The sequence below is a fragment of the Macaca nemestrina genome, chromosome 2 (assembly GCF_043159975.1).
Source record: "Macaca nemestrina isolate mMacNem1 chromosome 2, mMacNem.hap1, whole genome shotgun sequence".
Lineage (NCBI taxonomy): Eukaryota > Metazoa > Chordata > Mammalia > Primates > Cercopithecidae > Macaca > Macaca nemestrina.
In genome coordinates, this window is record NC_092126.1 from 148,233,102 (window position 1) to 148,246,130 (window position 13,029).

Sequence of the window (13,029 nt, forward strand, 5' to 3'; positions counted from 1 at the left end):
ATTTGCTAAGGAGAAAGCTAGACTGAATAAGAAAATCAAGTGTAGTTGTATTAAAGAAATTGCCATACGGTGTAAGTAGATGTCATCAGGCCTAACTAAGTTATTTGGTTGTAGCTTCTTTAGATATTAGTAAGTAGTGTTCTATGAGAGGATCTAGGCATTTCTAGAATTCATTACTCAGAGCAGCCACATCAAATAAAGCAAGAAAATCCACAGAGCTTTACTTACTGGCTAAGGAATTTTAATTCTCTGGTGGAGCTAGAAACAGCTATAAGATGTGAAAGCGGCTGGGCGCGGTGGCTCATGCCTGTAATCCCAGCACTTTGGAAGGCTGAGGCGGGCAGATCACAAGGTCAGGAGTTCGAGACCAGCCTGGCCAACATGGTGAAACCCCGTCTCTACTAAAAAAAAAAAATACAAAAATCAACTGGGCATGGTGGCATGTGCCTGTATTCCCAGCTACTCAAGACGCTGACACAGGAGAATTGCTTGAACCCGGGAGGCAGAGGTTGCGGTGAGCCAAGATCGCGCCTCTCCACTCCAGCCTGAGCAACAGAGCAAGACTTCATCTCCAAAAAAAAAAAAAAAAAAAAGATGTGAAAGTAGAGATTTTTACCCTGATTTCTAACATCTTAAGGTTTCTCCACGTATTTCAAGAAGTATCATAAATTTTCAAGCCAGTACAGTATAATAGTTTCAGATAAAAAGATTGAGTTAAATAAAGATTACCATAACTCTAAAATGGAAAGTATGGTTTTTTTCTGTTACGGAAAGTTCATGGTCTTTGTGAAAAATCCAACCAGATGCCTTTTCACACAGGTGCGACACATGATTGCAGATGGGATGATTCACCTGTGCATCTATGCTGTGTCTGCCATCACCAAGGATGCTGAGGTCACCATAGCATTTGATTATGAGTATAGTAACTGGTAAGATCTCAAAAACCTTTCCTAACATGAATGTCCTTGTCTTATATATTAAGCTGTTCACTCTAGTCTGCTTTGTTTCTTGCCTTTTCCTTTGTTTACTTAATCTTTCCATGACTAATGAGTTTTCTGCCTAGAAATTGTAAAGGAAAAGACAAGATTTTTTTTTTTAGAGATATGGATACCTTACATGATACTGCTCACAAGTTTCCTGACAAAAGTATTTTCACTTACGCCTTTTTAGCAAGAATAGCAAAATGGATATATATGTATGAGACACTCCTGGAAATTATAATAGCATCCTGTTGTTATGCACTGAGTACTTATGTCAGGGACCATGTAAAATGGGAATTTAGGCCAGGCACAGCGGCTCATGCCTGTAATCCCAGCACTTCGGAAGGCTGAGGTGGGCGGATCACGAGGTCAGGAGATCAAGACCTTCCTGGCCAACAATGAAACCTTGTCTCTACTAAAAATACAAAAATTAGCCAGGCGTGGTGGCACGTGCCTGTAGTCCCAGCCACTCGAGAGGCTGAGGCAGGAGAATCACTTGAACCTGGGAGACAGAGGCTGTAGTGAGCCAAGATCGCGCCACTGCACTCCAACCTGGCAACAGAGGGAGACTCCATTTAAAAAAAAAAATAGAATTTAATGTGTTATCTCTACTTTAAATTTGTCAATTATACCCTTATAAAGCTAGGAGTGGGATTTAAAGATCCACCCTATCCACAGAAACCATGTTATCTAGCTGTATATGACAGTGCAGAAAACCATAAATGGCAATTCATACATGAATATGTGGTGGATTTTATAAAGTATATGCTTTTTGTTCCTTGGTCATTTGGGGCAAAATAGAGGTTATGTGGTAACGTGATGTTTGGCCCAGGTATAAGAAAAAAGATGTTCTGCTTAATTCATCAAGGAAAATGAAAAGAAAAGGTTTTAAGAAGTAGGGAATTAGTAGGTAAAAGTGAGGACATGTAATGGTGGGCACAAGATGAGTATGGCCACATCAGCCTTTATCCTTGATTCATTGCCTACTAAATAGCTAATAAACCACTGGGGGGATTGGATTTAGGGAGGGTTTTCTTTTTTTTCCCACTGACCATGGAGTAGAATTGGGGTTACAGAGAGAAAGACAGAATATTGAAAGTGTTACGTCAGGCGCGGTGACTCATACCTGTAATCCCAGCACTTTGGGAGGCTAAGGCTCGAGGATCACTTGAGCCCAGGAGTTCGAGACCAGCCTCGACAAAAAGGCAAAACCCCATCTCTGCCGAAAATAAAAAAAATTAGCTGGGCACGTAGTTCCAGCTACTCAGGAGGCTGAGGTAATAGGATCACTTGAGCCCAGGAAGCAGAGGTTACAGTGAGCTGTGATGCACCACTGCACTCCAGCCTGGATGACAAAGTGAGACTCCATCTTCGATAAAAAGAAAAACAAAAGTATAGGACTCTCTGATTTCTCTGTTTAACTTATTCAGAGATCGTATCAGAGGAAATTACTGTGCTGATATTTTGAGAGGGTAAATGGATAATGTAACTGAATTTCAGGGGTACTGAAACAGGCATTTTGGTTGTTTCTTTGGAGCAGTAATTATAAAGTGGACTGTGCCTGTCACAAGGGAAACCGGAATTGTCCTATACAAAAAAGGAATCCTAATGCTACAGAACTGCCACTCCCACCACCTCCTCCAAGCCTACCCACCATTGGAGCAGAGACTAGACGTAGAAAAGCACGACGGAAAGAGCTAGAGATGGAGCAGCAGAATGAGGCTCCAGAGGAGAATAATGACCAGCAATCACAAGAAGTTCCAGAAAAAGTAACTGTATCCAGTGATCATGAGGTAATCGCCCCTGGTCAAATGATGATGCTATGTCATCAATCCTCTGAAGGAAGAGGAACCTGAGTTGCCACATGGTTTAAGTAGGGGAGCTATAGTAACACTTAATGCCCTTTATATCAATGTGGGTGTATTGTGTTCATTCATTTCTTTCTGTTTTACAAAGTCAAAAACATCCTTTGCTGGTTTTGTACCAGAGAATAGGGGTTATCATTTATGTTTACTATGTGGCCTCACATGAGTTAACACTTGAAAGCATTAGAGATTGTTATAGAGAGTTTTAAGCTACCAGAATAAAACAGATTGATTTTTTCTCAGAGCTTGAGTACAGCTGAATATTGCCTCTATCTTAAAGGAAGTAGACAATCCAGAAGAAAAACCAGAAGAAGAGAAAGAAGAGGTTATAGATGACCAGGAGAACCTAGCTCATAGCAGGAGGGTGAGTACTGTGACATTCCTTTGCTCCTTCTTATTCCTGCTACCTCCATCATGTTCTTCTGTTCTCTTAACTTTGTATCATCTCATTGATTTGACCTGGAGGTTATAATTTGGGCTTTTTCATAATAAAGATTTTATTATAATTCTTTGATTTATTTTTCTTTATACACACAGTAGTTTTCTAGTGATTATTATCTAGTGATGGTTTTAAGAAGTTTTTTTTATAACAGTCTGGTTTCCGAAAAATTGGCTAGTCAGAATCAAAATGTATTATAGTTGGTTTGCTCTGAATTAGGAGTTTTCTAGGTTTGTGTGAGTTTTGAATTTTTTTTAAACCCTTTTAGTCATATGAACTAAAATTTTCTGCTTTTATGCTGAAACCAATCCTGTGTGTTTATGACCCTGATTTGATGAGTGTTTTGTTTTGTTTTGTTTTGTTTTGTTTTGTTTTGTTTTTTAAGACCGAGTCTTGCTTTTTCGCCAGGCTGGAGTGCAGTGGCGCAATCTCAGCTCACCGCAACCCCTGCCTCCCAGGTTCAAGCGATTCCCTTGCCTCAGCCTCCCAAGTAGCTGGGATTGCAGGCATGTGCCACCGTACCTGGCTAATTTTTTGTATTGTAGTGGAGATGGAGTTTCACCATGTTGGCCAAGACGGTCTCAATCTCCTGACCTCGTGATCTTCCCACCTCGGGATTATAGACATGAGCTACCGCACCCATCCCAAAGTACTGGGATTATAGACATGAGCCACCGCACCCATCCTGTTTTCATAGTAAAAAGTTTCAAAATAATTGACCCTTTTTGAAAAGTTTATGTTTGACTTTGCCTTTATTTACAACTATTCCCCACATTTAAAATGAAATATTTTATTTTTAGTTTTTTCTTGTGTTTTCCAAGTTACATGTGTCATCTTACCGGTAGTTAAATGAATTTCTATAAATTTCCATTAAAAATACTTTTATAAAGGCTGTCCCCTCGTCCTCATTTGAAGCTTTCTTCTACACCAATACTATTTCTTTCTAGACCAGGGAAGATAGAAAAGTAGAAGCCATCATGCATGCTTTTGAAAACTTAGAGAAAAGAAAGAAGCGGCGAGATCAGCCTTTGGAACAGAGCAACTCTGATGTAGAGATTAATACAACCACTTCAGAGACTCCTGTTGGTGAAGAAACAAAAACTGAAGCCCCTGAATCTGAAGTTAGCAACTCTGCTTCAAATGTTACCATCCCAAGCACCCCACAGAGTGTTGGTGTGAATACCCGGAGGTCTTCCCAAGCAGGGGTAAGAGTTGAAAAGACTTCAGAGCTTAGACATCCTTACCTTTGCTAATGTCAATTACCTAATTTTTGGAATTTTTAAAATCAGTTTTTTCACCTTCGCTCTATCACAATAAATAAGGCCATTAACTGTGTAACTGGAACCATTTCATTGGCCTATTTTATAAATGCTTATTAGAAATAGAAATAACCCAAACGTTTGTCCCTAGCCTCTTTAGCTCATTTAAGTGTATACATTTTTGCATTTAAGAATTACTTTCTTTCTTTTTTTTTTTTTTTGTTTTTGAGATGGAGTCTCGCACTGTCACCCAGGCTGGAGTGCAGTGGTGTGATCTCGGCTCACTGCAAGCTCCGCCTCCTGGGTTGACACCATTCTCCTGCCTCAGCCTCCCGAGTAGCTGGGACTACAGGCGCTCACCAGTACGCTCAGCTAATTTTTTTGTATTTTTAGTAGAGACGGAGTTTCACCGTGTTAGCCAGGATGGTCTCGATCTCCTGACCTTGTGATCCACCCGTCTTAGCCTCCCAAAGTGCTGGGATTACAGGCGTGAGCCACAGCGCCTGGCCAAGAATTACATTTTAAATTAGTGTTTCTAATCCTTATAGTTTTCATCAGTAGACATTCTGAATGCTTAACGTGAATAGGAAACTAGACTGTTTGCTGATAAAACATTTTTGGTAAACATCTGACCCTACTATTGCTACAGGATATTGCTGCAGAAAAACCAGTCCCCAGGCCACCTCCAGCAAAGCCTTCTAGGCCCCGGCCGAAGAGTCGAATTTCTCGGTACAGGACCAGTTCAGCCCAAAGACTAAAGCGTCAGAAACAGGCCAATGCACAGCAGGCAGAATTGTCACAAGCTGCCTTAGAAGAGGGAGGAAGTAACAGTTTAGTAACTCCTACTGAAGCTGGAAGTATAGACAGTTCAGGAGAAAACAGGCCATTAACAGGGTCTGACCCAACTGTGGTGTCAATTACTGGATCCCATGTCAACCGTGCTGCATCTAAATACCCCAAAACCAAAAAGGTGAGTCACAAATACATCTTTTATAAGTCCAGTCTGGCAAGGGCTGTCTTAGTGAAATGAGAGGACCTATAATCCCCAGAAGAAACTAATCTCAATATTATTAGACTGAAAGTTCTAAAATGCTTTGACACAAAAGGCTGGAGCCATCCTGCTACCTGTTTCCTTATTTTTAGTCAGCTTAAATCATTGATAGGTGAAATTATTCCTCTCTTAGTGGACGTGGAGAGGGTGAAGGAAGATATCCTTGTGTTCTGGTTGCCCAATTCATACTGTAGCTGCTGCATCTCCCTCTGTCCTAGTTTCTAGATGACATTTGTCTTTATGAACTACACTGCTACCTGTTGATTTATAAATTAATGATCTCTTTTTTACGTTAGTATCTAGTTACAGAATGGTTGAATGACAAAGCAGAGAAGCAAGAGTGCCCTGTTGAGTGCCCTTTACGTATCACGACGGATCCAACTGTACTGGCAACGACCCTAAACATGTTACCAGGTCTTATCCATTCCCCATTAATTTGCACCACCCCCAAACACTACATTCGCTTTGGCTCACCCTTTATCCCTGAGAGACGTCGAAGGCCCCTTCTGCCTGATGGCACATTCAGCTCCTGTAAGAAGGTATGTCTGTGTTTTTGTGTGTGTGTTGTGTTTGTGTGTGTGTGCTTTTTTTTTTTAAGCCTAAGATTCCTGTCATCATGACATAAATAACATGTTCTGTAATAGCCACTCTGCCCATGTGAGTTTATAATGAATTAGTTGTTCAGCCATAAATACTGATTCTTCAAGAGTCTGTGAGACTATGGTGGAATGAATATACTGCATTTTTGGTGCTCAGATTTGTGACTGGTCACTGATGTCTCTTCTGAGAACCTTTGAGGTTCCTGAGGGAGAGCACACAGCAGTGGATGACTGGGTAGGGATGGATATATTTTGTGTGTGCTCTTGTAGTATGGGTTAACATGTCCATTTATGATGATTGTGTAAGATTAGGCCCTGGGTCCTCTAGAACACTGTTGCATAAATGAAAAGTAATTAAATTGTGTTTTGAATCAATTGAACCACTATTATCCACTATCATCACTTGAAGGAAATTAGAGGAAAAATCCTATTGTAATTGGCATAATTCCTGTTCCTTGATCAAATGACAAGTCGGACTGTTTATTCCCAGAGAATATGGAATCTACCCTAAAAGACTGTCTCTCCCTCTCTGTTTCTGCCTCTTTCTCCTCTTTCTAGTTACTTACTGTTTTTGGATCTAGTGGCAGTAGCGTTTGGTGTTGTTTTGGAATGCTCTTTCTTAATTCCCAGAAGCCCTGCATATTTTCCAAAGGTGTCTCTTAGGAATAGATCACTCCCTCAGATCTATGATGTTGTTTTCCATGTTTCTAGAAGTGTAGGACACCCTTTCATTTGGTCTTCCTTTGAGGTAGAGTCTGTTCCCTGGAACACCCTTTTCTCTTATCCTCAGATCTGGATTCAGGCTGCCTTCCTCAGTGTCTGCCATTGCCCTCCTCCACTGGCATCACGTACATGAGGATGCTGCATATAGATTATTTGATGTGATGAAGTCTCCAACTCCAGGCAGGTCTTCCCTGACTCCTCCAAACTTAAAGCTTTTCTCTTTCCCCAAAGAACAGAAATTATTTCTCGGGGGGAGAGGGGCATGAAAGATGAGCCAAAGTGGTGTGGGATATGGAGGGGAGGAGGGCAATAGGAATCTGCAAAAAGGAAGGACGCTACTGCTGAATGAGCAGCACATTGCAGAAAGTCTTTTCCTAACTGCACATCTTACCTAAGTATTGGAATCACTCATTGGTTTGTTCGGGGAAACCCTAGTAGAAGAATTCCTAAAGAACTGTTGAAGCGTCTTACCAAGCCAGGTCATACAATCTCCTATTTTAGTCCTTTTAGGAGTGTAGGTGATTATTTAGTACAGATTAGTAATGAAATCTGAGCTGCAAATAATATGAACTAGGCTCTTGAATTGAAATTCCTTCTTGATAATTCTAATGCTGGGTTGCAGTCTTTCTGTTTCCATCTTTTCCAACTAGCAGAGACTTATAAAAACCAAAAACATGTGTCTAGGACCGTAACTTCAAATCTGGTAGAAAATGCATTTCTTTAAGCTTTTTTAACCTGGTTCTGCTTTTATACTTCTATCTATAGCACATCCTTAAAATTCTACAGACAACAGATAGAAATTCCATTTAACACAAATCTGTGTTATATTCTCCAAATGTATCTGACTATCCTTAATCTCATTTATACAGGCTCTACTCAAGCACTTTTATCTATGTGTCATGGTTAGATAAGGTTCTTTAGGAAGAGTTTAGGCTGCGTACACAGGATTATCATAACAAGACTATTTAAATAGGGTCTTTAAAAACTGTTTAAGTTTAAATCATTGCTTTATTGTGTGCTCTTCACATATAAAGAGTCTATTTTTTAAAATACAGCTTTTTATGAGGCAAAATACAATGAAATTGAATGTCTTAGCTAGAATTGAACTTGGCTTTATGGCAGTGAAGAAGAGTTCTTAGATTGGTTAAAGAGGTCTTATCTAATGCAGAACCTAAGAACATTTTCATTATTCAACAAAATTATAATAAAATTCAGAAAATCCCTCAGAATATAAGTTAATCAGATAGGTGAGAAAAACAGCCCTCCATGGGATTATTTAGAACAATGTATATTTCTAATAGGGTCATAGGCTCACTGTTTCATATCTCACTAAAGAGGTGAGGGCCTGGCCTCGTAAGTTAAAAACTTACCAGTGTAGGACAAATTAAAGTTGTATCTGTATAGTTGTACTCAGATTCTTATACTGTTTATTTTTATTTTTATTTTTATCATTATTATTTTGCTACTTCTGAAAAGAGGAGGAATTCAAGTATTTGACAGACCATTTTATGATATCCCTGGAGTTTCTAAATTGAATCATAGTTTTTAAAAAGCATTTTATAGTATATCATTTTTTAGATCCTCAGCTGTTATTTTAAAAACATTTATAAGTGGCCAACAAGGCTTTCGGTAGTGTTTTACCTTGTTCTCTCTAAACTCCTCTTCTAAACACAATGTGTATAGGGCATTTGGTCTCCAGACTTCTTAGAAAAACCATTCTGACTGATAATGAAACACTGCTTTACATTCATATTAATATTTCATTTTATACACTGGAGCATTATCTGTAAATCTCCAAACATAACATTGAAATTTAGTTGAACCAGGACTCATTGAAAACCTGCTGAGTGTTCAGTACTGTACTATAAGCTTTCTTCACGTATATTGTCTCACTTACTATTCATGAAATTGGAATCATTTTCCTAAATTTATATATCCAGAAGCTTTGTCTCAGAAATGTTTGGTAATTTGCCCAAAGTGAGGCAGCTAGTGACAAGAGCCAAATTTCTTTTGGTTGGGGGTAGTGAGAGCTCACAGGGTCTCACTGTTGTCCAGGCTGGAGTGCAGTAGCATCATCACAGACTCACTGCAGCCTTGACCTCCTGGGCTCAAGTGGTCCTCCTACCTCAGCCTCCCGTGTAGCTGGGACCACAGGCACACCCATATGCCTGGCTAATATTCATATTTTTTGGAGCGACAGGGTTTTGCTATGTTGCCTAGGCTGATCTCAAACTCTTGAGCTCAAGGAGTCTGCCCACCTTGGCCTCCCATTCTGCTGGGATTACAGATATGAGTCACTGAGCCCAGCCTTACAGCCAAGTGTCAAGCCAGGGCTTTTGGACTCCAAAACCTGTATTACTTCCTTGTTCTTTCCCCATAATAATGAGACTTTTAAAACATTTATCCATCTTTGAGCCTTCCAGAAAACTCTTTTGCAATATACTTTAATACAGAGTTTCAGAGAAGGGAGAAATGTTCTTTTGATTTTAACAACTTGCTGAGTAGCTGCATTTAAAATTAACTTATTATCCATGAGGTTAATTGTATCTTGTTAGATACAAACAAATGTCCATGTTCCTTTTTTATATGAGTCCTGAAATATTGTAAAATTATACAACAGAACCTGAAGAAGTAGGTTTGATCGTATTTGCTGTGTTTCACCTCATAGCTAACCATGGTAGCATCTTTCTTCTAGAATACTCCTGGTTTTATGTTCCCTTTTTGTAGTCATCAGATCCAGAATGTAAATTCTTTTATGAGTACATCTACTAGACCCTGAAATATTAAAAAATTAGTCATATAGGAAAGCTCAGTGACCCCAAATGAGTCTGTTTTCTGCTTTGAAAAGAAAAACTTAAAGGTGGCTATAACAAAAGATTTTTCACTCCTGAGCCTAATTTTTCCATTTATAAAATGAGTGCTTTGGACAAGATGACTTCTAAGTTCTCTTCTAAGCTTTAAGGCTTATATGTGTGGTTCTGACAATTCATCTTTACATCAATATTCTGTATCTAAGAGAGTTCGTTCTTGGGGGTTTTTGATTTTGTTTTTGTGTTTGCTTTTCAGAGACCTGGTTGTATCCTAAAATGTTTATGTGATGAATTCAAATTACCATTGAGAGCTCTTGTTTATACACTTGTTCACTCTTCCTTCCAAATGTTTACAGTATTAGTTTTGCTTTCATTTGGCCAGCCACAATGATATTTGTATGGTGTAAGGTTTTTTTGTTTTTTTTTTTTTTTTGGTAAAATTTTTGTGGATTATTTCCTAGGTTTCTAAGAGGGAAAATCTATAAGAATTGCTCTCTTTGGTGAAGAGAATATTTACTTACCTGTAATACATGTTCTCTAAAGGTATAAATTATAATAATTCACCTTTGCTCTTCCTGTTGGGGGAGGGTCTTACTCAGAAATTGATGTTTATCAAAATTCGATCTGTCTTATGTCAGGGCAGGAGAGCCACAGAGTGGTGAGCAACCTACAACTGTATATCTTAAGAGAACACAATTACAGGTAAGAAATTTTCTGTCTTCCACAGGATGCATAATCTTACTATCCTAATCTTTGCAGGCTTACTATCTCGCCTAAATTTATTTCTCGTCAATTTATTATTCTAATCTTTACTACCAAAAACTTGTGACTGATAGGTCTTCTTTTTGACTTTTTCCCTTTTTTTATGTCTACAGAAGTTCATTTTGTGATTTGCATTACTTATGCATAATTTAACCAAACTACTTGTTGGAGGGGGGATCCCATAGGTTATTTCATTTGAGATAAACCTTTTGGTACCTGTAGTGAAGAGCTGTTAATCCTCATCCAAAGTCTTCCTATGAATCTTTTTTATTACCTCTTCACTTGTCTCCAACACAGGGCAGACAACTTTTAAGAGATCTTTATCTTCCTTCTAGGCACTTATTTTATGTGTTAGTTTTATTCTATACGATCAGAGTCTCTCCTAAATAAATGTTAAGATTTCTTCCTAAGTCTTGCCGTTTTACACCATCCCAAACAGTATGAAAAGATGTAATCATTTTTTATTGGTTTTTGTCTTTTGATGGGATCTCATTATATGTAATCCAGTTTTCCTCAATTCTGTCAGTTAAAAGGAATTGATAGGACAATGTTCCAATATGCTGAGACACAAGACAATAAAATGCTTGACTGTGTAACTGAATTAGTGTGTTGAATTGTATCACTCACCAGTTGATATACATTTAAAACAGGTTTACTAAATGGTTTTAAATAATTATTGATAATTCTCTGGTTCTTTTCCAATTATAGCGCTGGATAAAACAAGCCTTAGAAGAAGGAATGACTCAAACATCATCTGTACCCCAAGAGACTAGAACTCAGCACCTATACCAAAGTAATGAGAATAGTAGCTCTTCCAGTATCTGCAAAGACAACGCAGGTACGTATATAAAACCTTTCTGAATATATGATCAATGATTGTTTCAGGTCTGCATAAAAAATTTCAGTATGAGTACTTCTGATAACAAAAGAAATGGCATGTTTTCTAAATAGTTACTTTACATCTGTCTTTACAGAGGAAGAGAGAGATCTCAAGTCAGGGATCAGTTTTCCCAGGACGACAAAGAAGGACTAGACAGTGTACAGATAACAGCAGAAATGGTTATAAAAAAGGTTAGATACATTTAAAGTAGTAAGTTTAGGAAATTTATATTCATATTTATAAGATGGGGAAAGGGCAAGAAAGTGGTGGAACACTAATGTTCAGGAAAGAATTAAAATTCTAAGTGATTAAGTTGGGTGGGACATGGTTGAGGGAGCAGGGGATGAATGAAATAAGTGAGAAATTATTATCAATTGATTGTTTTCAAAGGGGCTTATATAATTAGCATACAATTTTTTTTTTTTTTTTTTTTTTTTTTTTTTTTTTGAGACGGAGTCTCGCTCTGCCACCCAGGCTGGAGTGCAGTGGCCGGATCTCAGCTCACTGCAAGCTCCGCCTCCCGGGTTCACGCCATTCTCCTGCCTCAGCCTCCCGAGTAGCTGGGACTACAGGCGCCCGCCACTGCGCCCGGCTACTTTTTTGTATTTTTTAGTAGAGACGGGGTTTCACCGTGTTAGCCAGGATGGTCTCGATCTCCTGACCTCGTGATCCGCCCGTCTCGGCCTCCCAAAGTGCTGGGATTACAGGCTTGAGCCACCGCGCCCGGCCAGCATACAATTTTTAAAAGAACAGCTGGGTGCTGTGGCAGGCACCTGTAATCCCAGCACTTTGGGAGGCCAAGATGGGAGGCTCCCCTGAGGTCAGGAGTTTGAGACCAACCTGGCCAACATGGTGAAACCCCGTCTCTACCAAAAATACAAAAATTAGCTGGGTGTGGTGGCAGGTGCCTGTAATCCCTCCCTAAAGCTACTCGGGAGGCTGAGGCAGTGGAGAATTGCTTGAACCCAGGAGGTGGAGGTTACAGTGAGCCGAGATCATGCCACTGCACTCCACCCTGGGCGACCAGAACAAAACTCCGTGTCAAAAACAAAAAAAATTTCAGACAGCTTTAAATCTAAAGTCCTTGTGCATTTTTAAACTAGATGTCAATGAAAAATCATCTGGTCCATTGGTTTTCACAGTGACTTGCAAAGGATCTAATTGAAAGCACTTGTGATATCTTAATGTATTTTGTGACAATCTTTTTACCACAGTTTCTCCTGCAACTATCAGCTTAATTGAAAAGTTCTTTGTGATTTTCATAACTTTGTCTCTAAATCAGTTTTTTAAATATTAGACAGTCAAAATACCAAAGTAAATTAGATGCTAAAGCAACCTTTCAGGTTGCAACAAACAGAATATTTCAGATTTTCATAAAAAAACCACCTCATTGTTCCTGTTTACCAACATGCTGAATAAATGTAATGAACTTGAATTTAATTAGATAATTTTTTAATAGCAGATATTGCAACTAAAATCAGAACTTTTATTAAAGTTCTTATTTCATTTGGATTTTACTTCTTTTTAGGTTTTATTTCGGAAAATGTGAATTGCCTTTTTTTTTTTTTTTTTTTTTGAGATGGAGAATCAAGCAATTCTCCCTGCCTCAGCCTCCCAAGTAACTGGGATTACAGGCACCCGCCTGCTCACCCGGCAAATTT

At 38.9% G+C, this 13,029-nt stretch overlaps 1 protein-coding gene across 21 annotated transcripts in view; it reads left to right on the forward strand.

Annotated features, from left to right (window-relative positions):
- The window catches only part of LOC105477647 (SET domain containing 5), a 95,215-nt gene that overhangs the window by 48,034 nt on the left and 34,152 nt on the right, over window positions 1–13,029 (forward strand). For 13 of the 21 annotated variants that reach the window (XM_011734220.3, XM_011734219.3, XM_011734226.3 and 10 more), the window contains 7 exons: window positions 820–929; window positions 2,518–2,773; window positions 3,126–3,209; window positions 4,232–4,489; window positions 5,193–5,513; window positions 5,891–6,133; window positions 11,197–11,326. In XM_011734220.3, the coding sequence (XP_011732522.1) occupies window positions 820–929; window positions 2,518–2,773; window positions 3,126–3,209; window positions 4,232–4,489; window positions 5,193–5,513; window positions 5,891–6,133; window positions 11,197–11,326 (1,402 nt within the window). The remainder of the gene's footprint in view (window positions 1–819; window positions 930–2,517; window positions 2,774–3,125; window positions 3,210–4,231; window positions 4,490–5,192; window positions 5,514–5,890; window positions 6,134–11,196; window positions 11,327–13,029) is intronic. The other 8 variants (XM_024791538.2, XM_011734237.3, XM_011734231.3 and 5 more) reach the window with 1 other exon arrangement.